This window comes from Acipenser ruthenus, chromosome 36, assembly GCF_902713425.1.
Source record: "Acipenser ruthenus chromosome 36, fAciRut3.2 maternal haplotype, whole genome shotgun sequence".
NCBI lineage: Eukaryota > Metazoa > Chordata > Actinopteri > Acipenseriformes > Acipenseridae > Acipenser > Acipenser ruthenus.
Window position 1 is genome coordinate 10,863,529 of NC_081224.1, and position 19,201 is coordinate 10,882,729.

The 19,201-nt window shown below is 42.5% G+C and overlaps 1 protein-coding gene across 8 annotated transcripts in view; it reads left to right on the top strand.

Moving 5' to 3' along the window:
- LOC117965659 (dynamin-2) overlaps positions 1 to 19,201 on the top strand; it is a 60,839-nt gene that overhangs the window by 27,199 nt on the left and 14,439 nt on the right. For 3 of the 8 annotated variants that reach the window (XM_059008156.1, XM_059008152.1, XM_059008153.1), the window contains exons 11-16: positions 1,467 to 1,553; positions 2,681 to 2,751; positions 6,007 to 6,058; positions 11,608 to 11,637; positions 15,124 to 15,237; positions 18,293 to 18,402. In XM_059008156.1, the coding sequence (XP_058864139.1) occupies positions 1,467 to 1,553; positions 2,681 to 2,751; positions 6,007 to 6,058; positions 11,608 to 11,637; positions 15,124 to 15,237; positions 18,293 to 18,402 (464 nt within the window). Of the gene's footprint in view, positions 1 to 1,466; positions 1,554 to 2,680; positions 2,752 to 6,006; positions 6,059 to 8,937; positions 8,950 to 11,607; positions 11,644 to 15,123; positions 15,238 to 18,292; positions 18,403 to 19,201 lie in introns of those variants that run through there. The other 5 variants (XM_059008154.1, XM_059008155.1, XM_059008158.1 and 2 more) reach the window with 3 other exon arrangements.

The following is a 19,201-nucleotide window of genomic DNA, read 5'->3' on the forward strand; positions in this document are numbered from 1 at the left end:
TGCTTTGAGGGCTGAGTAATTGGAATAATTCATAATCACAATCTGGAAGCTGTTGGCTATACTGTAGCACCCCCCCCCCCCCCCACCCCCCCACCCCACCCCCTTTTATAAATTGTGAGTCGTTCGCTTCCGATACTGGAGTGTGAGAGAGGGGGTGCAAAGCAGAGACTAGAGAGAAACGTACTGGTAATATGAAACCCTAACTCTGCTTTCCTGTCTAACGTGATGCTCACTGTCTGTGCTCCGGCTGCACTGCTGCACGCACTAATGCTCCAGTTAACGGGGTTTTTCTGGCTTTGTGATGTCATAAACAGTCCATTTACAGCAACCACTGATCTAGGGTTATTTTATAATCCGATATTTAAAGACAGATAAACTAGAAGTGGCTCCGAGTGATATTGTCTCGGTTTGACTGCCTCGTACTTTTTTATGATGTTTGCAAGCAGTTCTGTGCTGTTTTATTTTATTTTTATTATTTTTTTATTTTTTTTAAAGTGTTAAGATCACTAGTGGTTGGTTTCAACAATGGAGGGGACACTTTCTGTAGCTGGGGCATGCATGAGTAAAATTAAAAACAAACGCTCATTTGATTCAGATTGGCGCCTCTCTGCGGTCGTGAACTCCGTCTTCGGAGGACCGGAGGGGGTATTTCGCAGCCGCTTGACGACAATCAGATCCCAGTGTGTGCACGTAGAAAATGTTCTTTATCGTATTGAGACCAGAGACGTCGGAAATGGTGTCACGCTTGAGAAATTTAACAACGAAAAGAACAACAAATGATAGAAATGGTTCTTTACTACTGGGTTCTGCTTTCTCCTCTCTGCTTGAGATCACCCACAATGCATTACACGCCAACGCTGCCTCGGCTGGGTCCTAGCGGAGACTCTGTACTGACCAGTGATTATACAAATAAATTATTGAGAAATTCAGTACTGCTGCAAAGTGAGGGGGGCCATGTTCCCCGTGTCCCCTGTTTAAATTACACCTCTGAAAGTGACTCAGTTCAGGAGCTGCTCTTCATATAGACAGCGCCATCTAGTGCCACAGCAGTGTACTGCCAGCAAAACAAAAGGAATCTTGAATCCAAAGTGGCAGACCACTGCTGCCGGCTCTTTTGATAAAGACATTTTGGCTGATCCAGCCTCTTATATCAGTTGCAGACAGCTGGAACTGCAGAGCAGCTCCTGAACTCTGAAGTGTTGGGGTAAATGGAGTAAGAATCGCTCAGAGTGATTGCAGACATCATAACACGGTTAGGGTGCAGGGTGTGCCTTTTTAATGAAGCGTATTAAAATGGAGTAACTCTTTAGAAATCCACGAGAATGGATGGCTCTAGCGCTGGTTGCTGTCGGGTGGTCTGCGTGTGTGTGTTTGTGTGTGTGAGTTTGCGCTCTCGGAGGTAAAGACACACGCCGCATTGCTCTTTGCTCTCTCTCTCTCTCTCCCCCCTCTCTCCGCGTTCTCAGTTGGGCTCGTATCCACGGTTACGGGAGGAGACGGAGAGGATCGTCACGACGTACGTCCGGGAACGGGAGGGGAAGACCAAGGATCAGGTGAGTGAACCTCCTCCTGTTTCATCACGCTCCCATGGAGCCTCTCTTCACAGTACATTCATCTTCACCATCCTCTGTGTGGAGTACTGATGACTCCGTGGGGCTCTGGAGACCCCTTCCAGCACCTTGCAGTTTGCCAAAGCAATCTGTCGTGTGGCGTACATGCAATACGCCCACATCCACTGTGTCTCCTCTTGGACTATTATTATTATTTGTTTATTTAGCAGACGCCTTTATCCAAGGCGACTTACAGAGACTAGGGTGTGTGAACTATGCATCAGCTGCAGAGTCACTTACAACTACGTCTCACCCGAAAGACGGAGCACAAGGAGGTTAAGTGACTTGGCCTCCTGGTTACAAGCCCCTTTCTTTAACCAGCCTACTATAGTGGAAATATCAATCAATCAATCAATCAGTCAATCAGTCAATATTTATTTTATATAGCACCTTTCAGAGTGGACCACCATCACAAAGCGCTTTACAAGATAGTGAGGAACAATTCATAATACATGAAATACAGAGCATAGTACATTTAATACAAACGGTAAAATAACTATGCAAGTACACTGACACTGAAATTGATTTATTTATTTTTTATTTTGTGTTTTTTTTTTTTTCAATGATTGTTTTAAGTGTTTTCGTCCTGTTTCGAATGATTTGCCTCTCTTTTTTTACCACTGATTTTTATAATGCCTCCTTCTCATGTCAGGACCCCCTTGTAAATGAGCTCTCTGGCCAAAAGCTTTGCATCTCCCGACAGAATGAACTCCTTCTCCTCCATGCAGCCGAATGAAACCTGCTGGAATAATGTGACGTTAACATATTGAATTACACACCGCTTTGTAGCTTTCTACATACTTAACCGCAAACTGACAACACTTAAAAAATGAGACATTTTGAAATCTAACATGAAATACTGTACTACTAATATGGCATCGCGATATCATTTTGTAGTTTCTTTTGACATGATTTTATTTAGTAGGTGATGCAGAACGTTTGGCCAGAGCTGCACATCTGAGGGGTTCAGTCCTGGTTCAGTAAATCCATTTGAAATGGGGTTCGTGCTGCAGCTCTGTGTGCACGAGTCCCGACTCTGTGATCACTGCCTTGTCTGATGCTTCTTCTAGGTCCTCTTGCTGATTGACATCGAACTGTCTTACATCAACACAAACCATGAGGATTTCATCGGCTTTGCCAAGTACGTACTGCCCCCTGCCCTCTGCCCCCAGCATGCACACTCAAGGAGCCTGCCCAGCTGGTCTGCTGTTCTCTAACTCTGTTCATTCACTCATTCATTCATTGACTGAAAGCCGATGGAGAGCCTTGACTGACTGTGATGCCTTGCCTTGTGTACAGTGGCGTGCTGGTGACCGCATTATCAGCTAATCAGTCCCTAAGCAAGCATTCAGAAACCATCGTTCGCCTCTACAGTCAAACCTCGCTGTCAAGGGGCTGAGAAAATGCTACTACCAAAGGTGTAAAGAGTTAATACTGAGGGATTTTGAGTTAAGTTAGGTAACTGGTTAGCACAGTGTAGCCGTTCTGGGTGCTTGTTGTGTGTTGTGTTTATAATGAAAATAGTTCTTGCTTATGGTTCAAAGTTTTTTTGTTTTAAATCAAACGTGCAAATGAGTTTCATCGTTATGCATCCTAGTTTATCTTCTATTAAGTTCTCCCCTGGTAAAGGCACGGCCGCGTGGTGTGCAGGGGGAGTCACATAGTCAGGGGAGCACAGGGGTCCCCGAGGGTCTCCCCTGGTAAAGGCACGGCCGTGTGGTGTGCAGGGGGAGTCACATAGTCAGGGGAGCGCAGAGGTCCCCGAGGGTCTCCCCTGGTAAAGGCACGGCCGCGTGGTGTGCAGGGGGAGTCGCACAGTCAGGGGAGTGCAGAGGTCCCCGAGGGTCTCCCCTGGTAAAGGCACGGCCGCGTGGTGTGCAGGGGGGAGTCACACAGTCAGGGGAGCGCAGGGGTCCCCGAGGGTCTCCCCTGGTAAAGGCACGGCCGCGTGGTGTGCAGGGGGAGTCACACAGTCAGGGGAGTGCAGGGGTCCCCGAGGGTCTCCCCTGGTAAAGGCACGGCCGCGTGGTGTGCAAGGAGAGTCACACAGTCAGGGGAGCGCAGGGGTCCCCGAGGGTCTCCCCTGGTAAAGGCACGGCCGTGTGGTGTGCAGGGGGGAGTCACATAGTCAGGGGAGCGCAGGGGTCCCAGAGGGTCTCCCCTGGTAAAGGCACGGCCGCGTGGTGTGTAGGGGGAGTCACACAGTCAGGGGAGCGCAGGTTTCTATGCTGTAAGAAGTCGCTGGTCTTTGCACCTCTGCGGGTTAGGAAGGCAAAACCAGCGGACCCTACCCAGTGAGCTCAGAGCGGACACCTGCAGGGCTTGTCCTCCAGGGGGCGGTAGCTCGCAGACATCCGCTCTAGAGTTCCTGGGTGTGGAAGAGGAAGCTGGCTTGGTCGTGGGATCGGAGGATGCTCGCTGAACCTTCAGCTGTCGTGAGTAGCTGTGTGGGGGATTACTGCGGTGAGGAGAAAACAAATTATTTGACATTCTAAATTGGAGAGAAAATCGTGGGTAAAATAATTGGGCACTCCAAAATATAAATAGAAAGTCCTTAATTGCGAAGTGGTCTCGAAGCGAGGTTTTACTATTTTTGAAGAAGATTATTTATAATATTTAATAAGCAAGCATTCATGGGTGAAAAAAAAAAACAGGCTAAAGCACCACAAACTTGAGTTTGATTTGAGAATTTTATTAAGAAATCAAAATAAATATATTGTGATATTACTGTAGAATATTATTTTTAGCAAAGAAGACTACTTGGGTAAATGCAGTTGCCAGCAATCCACTGTACATACCTACAGCACACACACACACTTGTGTAGATGTTCACACACACACACACACACACACACACACACACACACACACACACACTGCTACGGTTTGGAGAAATAGAACTAGCAATTAGAATGTACGGAAACCTAATGCAAAGCTTGCTAATACTTCCTGTATGCATTAGGGTTGGACGATAATACAATATTTGATTATTATTGTCTATAAAAATGATCACGATAATCCCAATTATCTCAAAGGGATTGTAGTTCAAATACTTTTCTAAGTGTTCACTCCATGCACACCCGTGCACTAAATCAGCCTCAAATGTGCAGGTTTGAAAGAAACACATGGTACGACTCTAGGTTAAAGTAAATCTGTTTGCAAGCCATGCGGGGTCGCCTGGATGGTGACACTGTCGTCACCCCTTCTTTCCTGTCGATTTAACCAATCAGCTGCTTCACTTATTGACTGATCTCCTTTCAGCCAGTAACGTGGCTCAGAAGACACCGCTCAAGTAAAACGAGCAAGGAAGTGAAGCAGGAACAGACTTCCTGGAAGACAAGACAAGCAAACTGAGAACTTTCTTTAACCTTGTGTCGTAAACTGCAAATCTTATGACGTGCGTTTTCTTTCAAAACTGCACATTTTGAGACCTTCAGAGCCAACGCAAGTGTGAAAGGGGTAACATTTAGGGAATGATTTTGTTGGCTACAAGTACTTTTACCACCAGCATCTTTCTGTGGGCAGAGGAGTCCCCTGCAGGATGAGAGAGGAACATCTCGGTAGCAGCGGCTCGGATTTGTTTTAGCTTGACTGTTAAACATGATTATCGGTCATCTTTGAGTACAATAAATAATCAATACTTAACAAATTATCGATAATATCACGGTAATCAATTATTGTTCCAACCCTAATGTAAAGTGTGTGCAGGGCTTGAACCTCCTGGGTGTCAGGTATATTACTGAAATGATCAGGAGCCAGGAGTTTGAGCAGGGTTAGAAACTCACACTAGCCCTGCTGCTGCTGCACCCAGTCCTGGGGTTCAGAACTCCCCTTATTCAAGTATATTATTGAAATGATCGGGAGCCAGGAGTTTGAACAATCAGACCCCTGGTAAATCTGAACCGATGGCACTTCTCATCACAGCACGAACAAGTCTCACCTGAGCCTGACTTTACTAAATGTAAAGAGAGGAACAATTGATTTAAACTCCTGATCATTCAAATAGTTATTGAAGGTAGTTCTGAAACCCAGGACGAGAGCTAGTGGAAGTTACAAACCCTGACTGCTAAATGTGTGTGTGTGTGTGTGTGTGTGTGTGTGTGTGTGTGTATTTGTACGCATGCTCGCATGTGTGTGTGTGTGTGCTGTAAAGAACAGGTCTAATTGTCTTCTGACATCACTTTCAGTCTAGACTTGCAGAGGTTCAGAAAGCAGGAAGAGAATTTGACGCCAGGTTATCCCAGTGTCAGGTGGGGCTCTCCTCAGCGCTGTAAGAAACGCCTCCCAGTTTTCTCCCATGTCTTTTCAAATAGGAATTCACCCTTTCTCTTTAGAGGGCTCGAGTAGACAGACACAGAATCACGCCTCTTTTCTTTTGAATTGTTTTCTGATCCAGCGCTCAGCAGAGGAACATGCAGGCGAACAAGAAACGAGCCATGCCGAATCAGGTACTTACATCGGAGGGGTGGAAGGGGGAGCCTGCAACTGCTGCAGTCCTCCAGAAGGGGGCAGAGTAACACCAAACGGCAACGACAGGAGGACTGTCTTTTAAAATCAGTTTTCTTATATCGGCAAAATTATCACTGGCCCCCGGTTCTGTTCTGTAGATTCTGGCACCACTTCCTTCTGCTGTAGGTCACACGTTCTGATTGTCAGTTAGACCGGAGGTTTTGTACTCCAGCAAGTGCTGGTTGATCAATAGAGGTATTCAAACATCTGGCATGTTCTCAAACCTGATACTCAATACATTAACAGCAGATGAGACTCCTGACAGTATCTTAGTTGCTGCTTGTAAATGTATGAAGATTTATTGTATTGTTTGGTAAAGAATCATGATTTAATTCCTCAATCTCTAACGCACAGATTGCAATGCAGCGTGCTGCAGAAAGACGCTCGTCTGAAGAATACATACAGTATTTGGGTGAACCTAGTAAAAGATATACAGGAATGCAGATATTTTTGGTTTTGTCTTAAAATTGGAGTAAATCTGATCAGGAGTCTGGAAGCGGTTAAGTTAAGTGAATATAGAACTCTATCTTAAGGGACCAACAATAATCTTGCTCGTTCAAATAAGAAAATTGATTTTAAAGCTTTGGAAAACAGTGGGAACAAAGAAACATGCCTGGTTGCAACTAAAATGTCTACAGTGTTGATTTGAAGGTAATAATTTTCAGTTATGGGACATACAGTGGCATCAGAATTCTTTTAATATATAGTTAATATTCGGGGTGTGTACGTAGAGCCAGCATATTTTAATGCTGCAGTGTTTGCAGATTGACTCTTTGCAGATTCATTTTTAGTGCAATTTTGAACTGTTGGAATGCTAGTGTAAATGCACTGAGTTGATTCATTTTCTTCGATAGTGGCTACTTTATTAGGAAGTTAGGTCGTGTCTATTCAGCCTAGAGCAGAGAGGAATTAGGAGTGACTTGATTCAAGTCTTTAAAATCTTAAAAGGAGTAGACAAAGTTAACCCTAGGCAATACTTTAAGCACAGCGCAGCACAGAAACCAGGACCATAGGACCCAGCTGGAAATGAAGATAGACTTAGGACAGAGGGAAGGAGACACTTCTTCACACAGAGAGTGATGAGGGGATGGAATGGGTTACCTAGTCATGTTGCTGAAGGAGACTCTTCTTCACACAGAGAGTGGGGAGGGGATGGAATGGGTTACCTAGTCATGTTGCTGAAGGAGACTCTTCTTCACACAGAGAGTGGGGAGGGGATGGAATGGGTTACCTAGTCATGTTGCTGAAGGAGACTCTTCTTCACACAGAGAGTGGGGAGGGGATGGAATGGGTTACCTAGTCATGTTGCTGAAGGAGACTCTTCTTCACACAGAGAGTGGGGTGGGGATGGAATGGGTTACCTAGTCATGTTGCTGAAGGAGACACTTCTTCACACAGAGAGTGATGAGGGGATGGAATGGGTTACCTAGTCATGTTGCTGAAGGAGACTCTTCTTCACACAGAGAGTGGTGAGGGGATGGAATGGGTTACCTAGTCATGTTGCTGAAGGAGACTCTTCACACAGAGAGTGGTGAGGGGATGGAATGGGTTACCTAGTCATGTTGCTGAAGGAGACTCTTCTTCACACAGAGAGTGGTGAGGGGATGGAATGGGTTACCTAGTCATGTTGCTGAAGGAGACTCTTCTTCACACAGAGAGTGGGGAAGGGATGGAATGGGTTACCTAATCATGTTGCTGAAGGAGACTCTTCTTCACACAGAGAGTGGTGAGGGGATGGAATGGGTTACCTAATCATGTTGCTGAAGGAGACTCTTCTTCACACAGAGAGTGGGGAAGGGATGGAATGGGTTACCTAATCATGTTGCTGAAGGAGACTCTTCTTCACACAGAGAGTGGTGAGGGGATGGAATGGGTTACCTAGTCATGTTGTTGAAGGAGACTCTTCTTCACACAGAGTGGTGAGGGGATGGAATGGGTTACCTAGTCATGTTGCTGAAGGAGACTCTTCTTCACACAGAGAGTGGGGAAGGGATGGAATGGGTTACCTAGTCATGTTGCTGAAGGAGACTCTTCTTCACACAGAGAGTGGGGAGGGGATGGAATGGGTTACCTAGTCATGTTGCTGAAGGAGACTCTTCTTCACACAGAGAGTGGTGAGGGGATGGAATGGGTTACCTAGTCATGTTGCTGAAGGAGACTCTTCTTCACACAGAGAGTGGTGAGGGGATGGAATGGGTTACCTAGTCATGTTGCTGAAGGAGACTCTTCACACAGAGAGTGGGGAGGGGATGGAATGGGTTACCTAGTCATGTTGTTGAAGGAGACTCTTCTTCACACAGAGAGTGGTGAGGGGATGGAATGGGTTACCTAGTCATGTTGTTGAGGCAGAATCACTTGGGTCTTTTGACTTGACAAAGTTTTGAGATCAGTCAGCTGTTAAAAACTACTCTGGGGTTTTTGATGCCACTGTATGCATTCACAAATGCTTGATCCAATAACAGCAGCACGTGTTATTAAATTACTCCCCTCCAATGCTGCATGAAGAATAATGTTGAGTAACTTTTTTAAAAAAAAGTTTGTTTTGCATGTTTTCTCTTTCGATGAAAGCTTGTATTAATATAACCACGTTGCTTCAGACGTGAGCAATGCTCCTTTAAGAGGATGCGTTAACAATGTGAATATGATCTAATTGCATGTCATTCTTTTTGTTTTCTGTTTCCGACTCCTCCTAATTTTGGGCATGCCTCCTTCCTTTCCACTTCCTGTGCTCCTGTTTTTTTTTTTTTCTTCTACCTCGCTTTCCCGCTCTCTCTCGTTTCCGTAACTTTACTCTCAATACAACCACTCCGAAACAAAGGGTGAGATCCTGGTAAGTACATTGGAAGCGATCACGTGGAGAGAAACTAGGACTGGGTGATAAGGATGTTCAAGCAAGGGCTGGTACGTGGGAGAATGGCAGTGAAGGCAAGCTGGGAGGCACATCGCTTTACAACTGATTTTTTAAACGTACAGGACTGCAACACAGCTAGCGGGATACACACACACTTTGACCTGAGATGACATTTTAAATATGGTCCCGCTAAATTAATATCATTATGAGTACCCCCCCACCCCCCCACCCCAATTGGTGGTTTTATTGAGTTTAACATCTAATCTAATTTTAACAAAAGCTAAAGAAACCATCTTATGATAATCGGGAGCTTAAAATGAGTCGTTCTTCTTGCGCTCAGTTATAGAATTGCTGCAAGTCTGTACCCAGGTGCACCGTTCAGGAGCTGCTCTTTAGTTCTGTTTGTCTGTAACACAGGCTAAATTACAGTCACTTCATGAAAAACAATGCATTTCACATTTTTCATCTAACTGATTTCAAGACAAGCGACATCCCTATAGCGTAAACCACTTTCATAGAGGGTAGCCCTGCCTCAATCCTGTAATGACAATGTATTAACAAGTTGAATCAATCATTTGAAATTGAAATCCAAGTTATGTATCTCTAAATTCTCCGAACGCCCCCCCCCCCAGTGTCTCATCGTGGTACTCCCTGCTTTCAGTGCTGCCCCCCCCTTACCAGTGCCAGCCCTTCAGTCCTTATTGCCCATCTCTAGGTGTCTGTTTTGGTTTGCCTTGGGGAGAGGTCCTTTTAGAGGAGGGGGGGGCAGACTCCTCATGAGTGGTGGCAGAAAATCACAAACAGGAGAGATCAAACTGATTTTTGTAATTGATTTTAATTTGAATTGCATTTTGTTTTTTGTTGCTTGGATTAAATTTGGTTGGATTTAGTTAACGTTGTTCGCCGGTATTTTTTCTATAAAGATTGATTTCTTCCGTTCTAAAATGTGTTTAGAGATTTGATAAGGATATGTATTTTATTACATGTTATGACAAACCTTGATGAATTAAGCCTGGTAAACAAAACAGCTTTGTATAAATCACAAAAATAAAGCCTCTCTCATGCCTATTGTAAGTTTTTCACAGCTCAGATCGTTCCGTTCACGCGATGACGTCCGTACTGGAGTTTTGACAAACTGAATTTCTTGTGTGTTGTATTATTCTCTGCTTTGCCCCTGTGGTGTGCAGTTTTCATTACTGGATGGTTTTGAAAATTAGAGCGCTCAGTTTAATATTGTCTTTCCCGGGATTAAACTCATTTTCAATTGCAAATATTTAAATCAAAATGGTTTGTACATACCTGAAAATGTTGACCCATTACCGATTTTGAACCGTGAATGATATATTTCTATATCCCAACCTGTCCGTTTGGAGTCTGTGTGCTCTCTCTCTCTCTCTCTCTCGTTGGTTGTTTTCGTGGATGTTTGCTTCTGAGGATCGCCTTTGCTATCTGGCGTCTGGTGAATTAGTGATCAGGGAAATGAGAGATTGATATGGTTTCTGGTTTTGCTAGTTTGGTTTTAATACTGTTGATTTGTGTTCGTATCTTTGGTTTAGGGATACAGGAACAATTATACACTAACGGTGAAAGGCCAGTGAAAAGACACTGAAGAATATGTTTTTACTGTGTTCCTATTAATGGCAATGCAACGTTCTTTCAGTGTGAGGGTCCTGTATTCAGTATTAAGGCTAGCGGTCCTGAGTGAAGTACAGCTAGTTTATTTATTTTATTTAGTCTAGTTGACAAACCTTCCAAAAAAGCTCAATGGCTTGTATATATTAATACACAGCTTTACATTATATAAATATGTGCGATTTAACAAGCATAGAAATGCTGTGATTGCCGCTTAATGTTCAATATGTGTTATTGTATAGTTTAGCATATTGTAGAATAGATTAAAATCTAGTTTATGAAGAACAGAGCTTTAATAGATGGTGGACGTCCCTAAATGTTGTAATCAACATGTATTAACGACATTGGTCGCCAATTAAAATTGGTAATTGAAAAATAGCTAAATTGAAAAAAAGACCTAAATTATTGACTCAGTTAATCCAAATTATATAACTACCTCTGTTGCAAATAGATCTGTCTGTTCACACTGAAAATACATTTATCAGTTAGATCGACAATTCTGGTTACACTTTAAACAAAAGCCACAAATCTCTGTGAGTTTCACTACATCAGCTGCTGTTCCGATGCTTCTCAACTTGAAATTGTAATGTTTTTTATGGACTAGAAAAATCATTACAAAATAACAAAGGATTTGTTATTCAGGTCCTGCTTTGCAATGCTTTGAAACTCTATTCAATTCTTCTGAGTCTGCAGCCATTATTTTAAAGTGATACAGACTACGCTTTAGTTTTATTTATGGATGTGTTGTTTTTGAGGTTAATTGCTCTTTATTAAGGATATCGATCTTCTCCAGCCATTAACATAAAATGATCATTTTCTTCGTTTTAAATCTAATTTTAGATTAAAGGGTGGTCTCTCGCTTGTTTCTATCTTCTCTTTTTTTTTTCAATTTTTTTTTTTCTTGACTCACTTCTCCAATGAATCAACCTTCTGAACTTTCCAAGCATCATAATTTTATTTTATTTAAAAAAAAATGATGATTGATTTAATTTTTAATATTTCCAGAGCTCGGGCCTTTCCCACTCAAGGCAAACTGTATGAGTTAAGTTTCTTTAGTCTTAGCTGTTCGCTTCTGTGCAGCATTGTGTACCTGTCAGAGGAAAGCCAGGGTTATCCTAGAACTAGCGTCAATGCAGCTGGAATTGACTGAACTGCCCCACAGCGGCTCCCCTGGTAAAGGCACGGCCGCGTGGTTTGCAAAGGGAGCGCAGGTTCCTGGCTGTGCAGAGTCGCTGGGGATTCCACAGGGAGCGTTGCAATGGGTCTGGCCCTCCTGCGGGTTTCTCATCGCGCTACCGGCCAGGCACCCATTGACCTCAGAGCAGACGTCTTCGGGGCTGGCCTTTGTCCTCCAGGGGGCGGTAGAGTCCCTGGATGTGGAAGAGGAAGCTGGCTCGGTCGTGGGATCGGAGGACGCTCGCTGAACCTTCAGCTCTCCTGAGCAGCTGTGTGGGGGATTGCTAAGGCGAGGGAACGTAGTTGGAATTTTCTAAATTTGGGGAAAAAGTCATAGGGAAAATTAAATTAAGAAAAATTTAAATGCATGCAAATTTAGAGTTGAGACTTTATCTCTGAATTTACTGTCAGACTCTATGAAATGGTAACCCTGGCAACAGTACTCTGGACTAAAACCAAACACCGCGCCTCTTAACACGCCCCCCAGTGTCACTGACTGCAGAGGACTGTCTGCACTGCCAGCCAGCCAGCAGCTTCTTACTAACCTGGAGAGTCTTAAAACAGCTTCCTGTGCTCCACTAAACCTAACAGTGTGAACTAACCCAGAGTGCAGCCTTGCAGAGTGCCAGACCCGTCCTTGTGCTTGTGTGAGATTAGCGTCGACGTCTGTGCTCTGGCATTCGAGTCTCTGAATTTATAGAGCTGGAGACTTCACCTTAGAGTACACGGAGGTAGCAAAATAATTTCACTAAATCTAACATGTATTACCTCTTAGATGTCACATTCTCCTGTGTTAAAAGAGCTTGGGCTGTATTTTCAAAGCATTTACTCCAGTCTTTCATCGGCACCTGTTTTTTTTTTTTTTTGGCTGGAGAAAAAAGAACATATCGAAACATTGGGCAGCTGGCTCTTTGAGCTAAAATATATAATATATTTATATATATATTTATTGTTATTATTATTTATTTATTTATTTATTTATTTATTTATTTCTTAGCAGACGTCCTTATCCAGGACGACTTAGTTACAGTTTTGTTAGCACCGTGGAATTTAAATAAATTAGTCTGACAAATGATCCAGTGTTGATTATGAGGAAATGATTAGCATTATTCTTCATGGTAAACATCCATTGAATCCAGGCTAATGCGCTTTCATAGCAACATGTGCCAAACAAGGACGTTTTCTTGATGACAAAAAACAATTGCTTTTACGTTAAAGACCCTGTGTAATGTTTGCATCTGTGAAGCAACACACTGAAGACTGGAGAGATTTAATGATAGCGTTCACCTTAAAAAAACAGATGAAAAAAATTAAAATGAGCCAAATTGCACTAAAAAATTCTAATAATTACAAGGCCAGACATTTCTGTTCGATGTTACGGTAAAGGTGAAACTGCTTCCATTTTTGGCTGTCCCTTGTAGACAAAATTCCCCTCGGGTAGACCCTCGACCTTTGCTTGAAGTCAATTTAAAAATTACAAGACTGCTGTGTGTGTAACAGCATTATCATATTAAACAAATGTGTTTAGGTTTGTGCTAAATATTTGGGTCTACAGCCCTACATTCCTTGGCAGAAACAATATGTTTTGAACAATAAATACCAAAGCAGTTATTTATTTTGTATTGTTTCTGTGCCAGTGTTTTCTTCCAGAACCACATTATAGCTCTCCAAATTGCCAGAAAACTTTTGATAAATTACAAATTCCTAGAATCTCTGCCCAAATACAGCTTCACCCATCATGAGAAAGCTGCATGCTGCTGATGTATTGTTCTTTACAGCAGTCCATTTAGAAAAAATCTTTAATATCGGACAAAAAACATTGAAACGCTTGCCACATGTAGCACACACTTTTGTGTCGTTGGGCAACGTGGCTGATTTTTAACGCGCCATGTGTTCTGGAATGTATAAAAGCTGCATATCGCTGTCACAAAGAGAGGTATTTTTCGTTGTCGGAGCTTACAATAGCTTACAAACTTTATAAATGGGTAATTGTATGTAAAAACAATGTGTAAAAAAATAATGTAATTGTATGTAAAAATAATGAGATATCTTGTAACAATTGTAAGTCTCCCTGGATAAGGGTGTCTGCTAAGAAATAAATAAATAAATAATAATATTTCACAAGGAAGGCAGTTCAAATGCTGGCCATTTTCCCCCCTCGATAAAACTTGAAAAAAAGACGAAGTGACAATCGCTTCAAATCCGTGACCTACACCCTGCACCCTATTGACAGTGTTATGGCAGGTGTTTATTTAATTTGTTTTATGGACAGAAGCGTGTCATTTCCTGTCTGTATATTTAGCAGCTGCTGACATTTGATTTTACTTCCTGAATCCCTTGATAACAAAAAGATTTATTAAAAGATTTTGAAAACTAGCAAAAAAAATAAACTCGATCAGTCGTTCAGAGTAGCTTCATGTTAGTTTTATGATAAATGATGATAGTCCCCGGGCTTCACTTTGTACAAACCAGGGTCCTGTGAGACGGGGTTAACCCATTAACTCCCAAATTCAATCATACAGAAGCTGGATTTATTTGTCATTTGATACAATACATTTAGACTTGTGGTTAACAAAATCCGAGTAAGTTATCATAACAATGTAGTTCAAGAGAAGATTAATGTAAGAGATAGCTGCTTTTTCCTCAAATGAGGACAATGACACTGAATGGGTCAAGGAAAGATTCCCAGATCAGGGCTTTGGAATGTGAAATCCGGAATCCAATGTATTTCATTTCCCAATCAAGACATGCAATTCAAAAAGGGGAGTGAAAAACAATTACTGCTGTTTTTACTTGAAATCGGCAAATGCTTTTTTTTTTTTTTTTAATTCAATTAATTAATTTAATTCACACAGAAATTGTAAATATTTGAAAACAAAAATCGGATTCTAATACAGCTTCATAAAAATTTCTTGTGATTTTTTTTTAAAGTGCTAATAAATATTGCTGTTGAAAATCAATTCAATCCATGCATGGGACACAATATTTGCTTCTGAGCTACAGAATACCATGTGATTAACGTGGTTTCTTTGCCTGGATGAGTGGGGATTTGAAGACGGCGTCCCTCTCCACTGACGTGTCTCCCTCTCTCTCTCTCCCTCTCTCCCTCTCTCTCTCTCTCTCCCTCTCTCTCTCTCTCCCTCCTCTCTCTCTCTCCCTCCTCTCTCTCTCTCTCCCTCTCTCTCTCCCTCTCTCCCTGTCTCTCTCTCTCTCTCTCTCTCTCTCTCCCTCCCTCCCTCTCTCCCTCCTCTCCCTCCTCTCTCTCTCTCTCCCTCTCCCTCTCTCTCTCTCCCTGTCTCTCTCTCTCTCCCTCTCTCTCTCTCCCGCCTCCTTCCCACAACGCAGGTGATTCGACGCGGGTGGCTGACCATCAACAACATCAGCATCATGAAGGGGGGCTCTAAGGAGTACTGGTTCGTGCTGACCGCTGAGTCTCTGTCCTGGTACAAGGACGAGGAGGTGAGAGACCCGCTTTTACTCTCCTGTATGTCTCTGAGTGTTGGACGGTGTCCTCTAAACAAGCAGAGCGTGTGTTTCTAGTGCACAAGATCCCCTAATCTGATGCACGCTCTCAGCTTGATTAGAGGCAGCCACTGGACACTTTACAAGTCATTACATATAAATCAACGGCCGCAGAGTCAGTATGTGATCTGCTTGCACAGAACCTGTTGTGGTTTAAACGTTCCAGAATGCTTTGTCGTTGACATACCGAGTGCCAGGTCCAATAGGGATGTGGATTTTATAATAATAAACTTTGTACGGCATGGATTTCAGCTGGGGGGGGGGGGGGGGGCGTTCGATTTCTGTTTTAATTCCCTGAACGTGGAGATTAAAAAGTGTTTTAAAATGGATAGCCACTAACTCAAAGCAAGAAACGCTTCATTAGTTTTTAAAAAACAAAAAGGCTTTCGATATGAGACTACAGTAAAAGACTCCAGGGGTGTGTCGCAGTGTGCAGGGGGTAATACGAGAAGGATCACCATACACGAGTCCTGATGGGTTACTTGAAGAAGATAAAATGATAATTTATATTTATTATTAATTTAATAATTCATACATCCGCACATTTTTAAAATCCAGTTAGGACTCTCGCAAAGAAAGAACATGCAAGGCAGTTTTATATTACAGATTCTGAGAATCTAAACAAACCGGACCGCCAACACTGCGTTCAGTTGATGTTCATGCCACCACGCTTGTGATCGTCTAAACAAAAAAACTAAAAAAAACTCCCTTGAGTTGAAACAGAAAGTCCTATAAAGAAGCTCACTCCATCGCACTGCATCGCTATTGTGAGTCTTGTTAGTGGGGCGGTGTGGCTCGGTCTGGATGGGTGGAATACACCACAGTGTAAATGGATCTCCAGTGTAAATATTGAACAGGATTGTGACGTCTCTAAGAGACTTTATCAATCGGGACTGTCCGCACCCCTAAGCAATATTGAAGGAGACTTCTGCTCGAGACGTTTCGTCATTGAATTGCAGTTTCGTTCTCTCCTGGTGCAGCAGCGTTGAGTGTGTGAAGTCCAGAGCTTCCTGTGTCTGTCTGTGTAGCTGCCTGTCCCTCCCAGCCTAACCAATGTGCAGACTACTGTACACCTGCAGCATCATGAACAGGTAGTCTGAACACTGGGCAGACAAGGGGGGGCAAAGGGGTCCTCCTCTTCTCTCCCTAAAAAAAAAACAACAGATCTGAAACTTCAATTCAGGGACAGGTGTCTTTTTCAAGGTCTTCAGACGCTGGTTGGAGATGGACTGCGTATACTGGGCTCCCCTCCTGATTTTGATGTGTGAATCGTCTCTTAATGGTCACACTAAGAGGGGTGGGTGTGTCCTGATTATCCACCAATGGGACAGGGAGCTTGCGGAGGTGGGAGGGGCTAGTTAGAATGGAAAAGAGAGGAAAATAAATACGCAGAAATAAATAATGTCAATGCAAGAGTGAAATAAAAATAAAAAGGATGAGAAGACAGGGGAGGATAGTAGCTAGTGTGAGCTCTTAAGTGGGACCTCTGGTATAGCAGTTTTGTTAATTCCTAAGGAATAGCCCAATCAATAAGATATAGTGAATCTCAAACCATGCCAAGATTTAAAGACTGGCACCAATAAATTCAATATGCCTTAAGCAAAAGGCCCTCTCTAAAGCTGTTTCGTTGTCCCTTGACTGACGTTAATAGCAGAGCTGATGGTCTGTTTTTGAAGGATATCCAGTTAGCAGCTCTAGTAAAGTAACTTTAACTGAGCTTAACTAATGCTTACGATTGTAAGTCGCCCTGGAGAAGGGCGTCTGCTAAGAAATAAATAATAATAATAATAATAATAATAATAAGCATTAAAAAAAAAAAAATGTAGATCTTTTATTTAACATCTATGTAATCAAAGAAACTACAACATGATATTGCAAAAGTCTACTGGAAGCCATAATAGTAGTACAGTATTTTATGTTGGATTTCAAAATGTCACATTTTTCAATTTTGGTCAGTTTTGAGTTAAGTATATGGAAAACTGCACAGCGGTGTGCGATTCAATATGTTAACGTCACATTATTCAGCAGGTTTCACTCGACTCTATGAAGCAGAATCAGTGAAACCAAATCTCCTCGACCACCCCTCCCCCTTCATTTTCAAACCAGCCTTGTGTTCTTTTTTTAAAAAAGCACAGATTTTTATTGGAGTCATTTTTTTTTTTTTAGAGAAGAAAAAGTTTCAGACAACTTACCAAGAAATACAATTCTGAAAGCGGCCACAGAAACTAGCGGCTCCTGGAATCCGACCTGTAAACTGTGTCTGGAGAGAGGGCTGTGCGAGTCCTGTCTGTTCAGCGACGTGGCAGGGCAGTTCAGATATCTTCTGTGGAAGAAATGCTCAACTTTTAGCTTACAGGAAACTGTGGTGGAGGGGGGGCGGGGGGGTGGGGTGGGGTTCTGCGCTGTGGCCTTTGTGCTGGAGGATGACATCATTGTGTGTGTGTGTCTGCATCTGGAGTTTAGGCTCTGGCAAGTTTACATATATAAACACTTCCAGATGTTTCTTGTCCGTCTGAACACAAGCTGTGCCCAGACCCCACCCCCATCTCTGGCTGGGTGGTCTTTGAAAAGCCGCTTTTTCCATCCTCTGTTTTTCTGCGCTCTCATTGGTGGGAAGTGTTAACCACGCCCCCCTTTTCATCGGGAAACATCTTCCCATTGGCTCATAATGCACAGAGGGTGGGGCCAAGGCTATCTTTTGCGGGACATATTCCAGTTGTTATATCTACACATTTTTTTTTTTCGAGTGAAGATAATTGAGATGTTTTATTTGTAATTCAATACGTTAACGTCACGTTATTCAGCAGGTTTCATTCGACTTTGTGAAGTAAAATGTGTTCATTGTGTCGGGTGATGCAAACCGTTTCTCCAGAGCTGTGCATGTGGGTGTTGCTGTGGTCAGCGCTGTGCTGTCCGGTCTTGTGTGATCCCAGCTGCTGGTGACCCTCCCAGCGTTAGTGACCCTGCTGTCTGTGTTTGTGTCACTCTCCAGGAGAAAGAGAAGAAGTACATGCTGCCGCTGGACAACCTGAAAATCCGAGACGTGGAGAAAGGGTTCATGTCAACGAAGCACATCTTCGCAATCTTTAACACTGAGCAGAGGTACAATGCAATACAATACAATACAATACAGTGCAATACATCACAGTGCAATACATCACAATACAATGCAATGCAATACATCACAATACAATGCAATGCAATACATCACAATGCAATACATCACAATACATCACAATGCAATACATCACAATGCATCACAATGCAATACATCACAATGCAATACATCATAATACATCACAATGCAATACATCACAATGCATCACAATGCAATACATCACAATGCAATACATCAAAATACAATACATCACAATGCAATACATCACAATACATCACAATGCAATACATCACAATACAATACATCACAATACAATACATCACAATGCAATGCAATACAATGCAATGCAATACATGACAATACAATACATCACAATACAATACATCACAATGCAATGCAATACATCACAATGCGATACATCACAATGCATCACAATGCAATACATCACAATGCAATACATCACAATATATCACAGTGCAATACATCACAATGCAATACATCACAATGCAATACATCACAATACATCACAATGCAATACATCACAATGCAATACATCACAATACAATACATCACAATACAATACATCACAATGCAATGCAATACATCACAATGCAATACATCACAATGCATCACAATGCAATACATCACAATGCAATGCAATACAATACATCACAATGCAATACATCACAATGCAATACATCACAATATATCACAGTGCAATACATCACAATGCAATACATCACAATGCAATACATCACAATACAATACATCACAATGCAATAC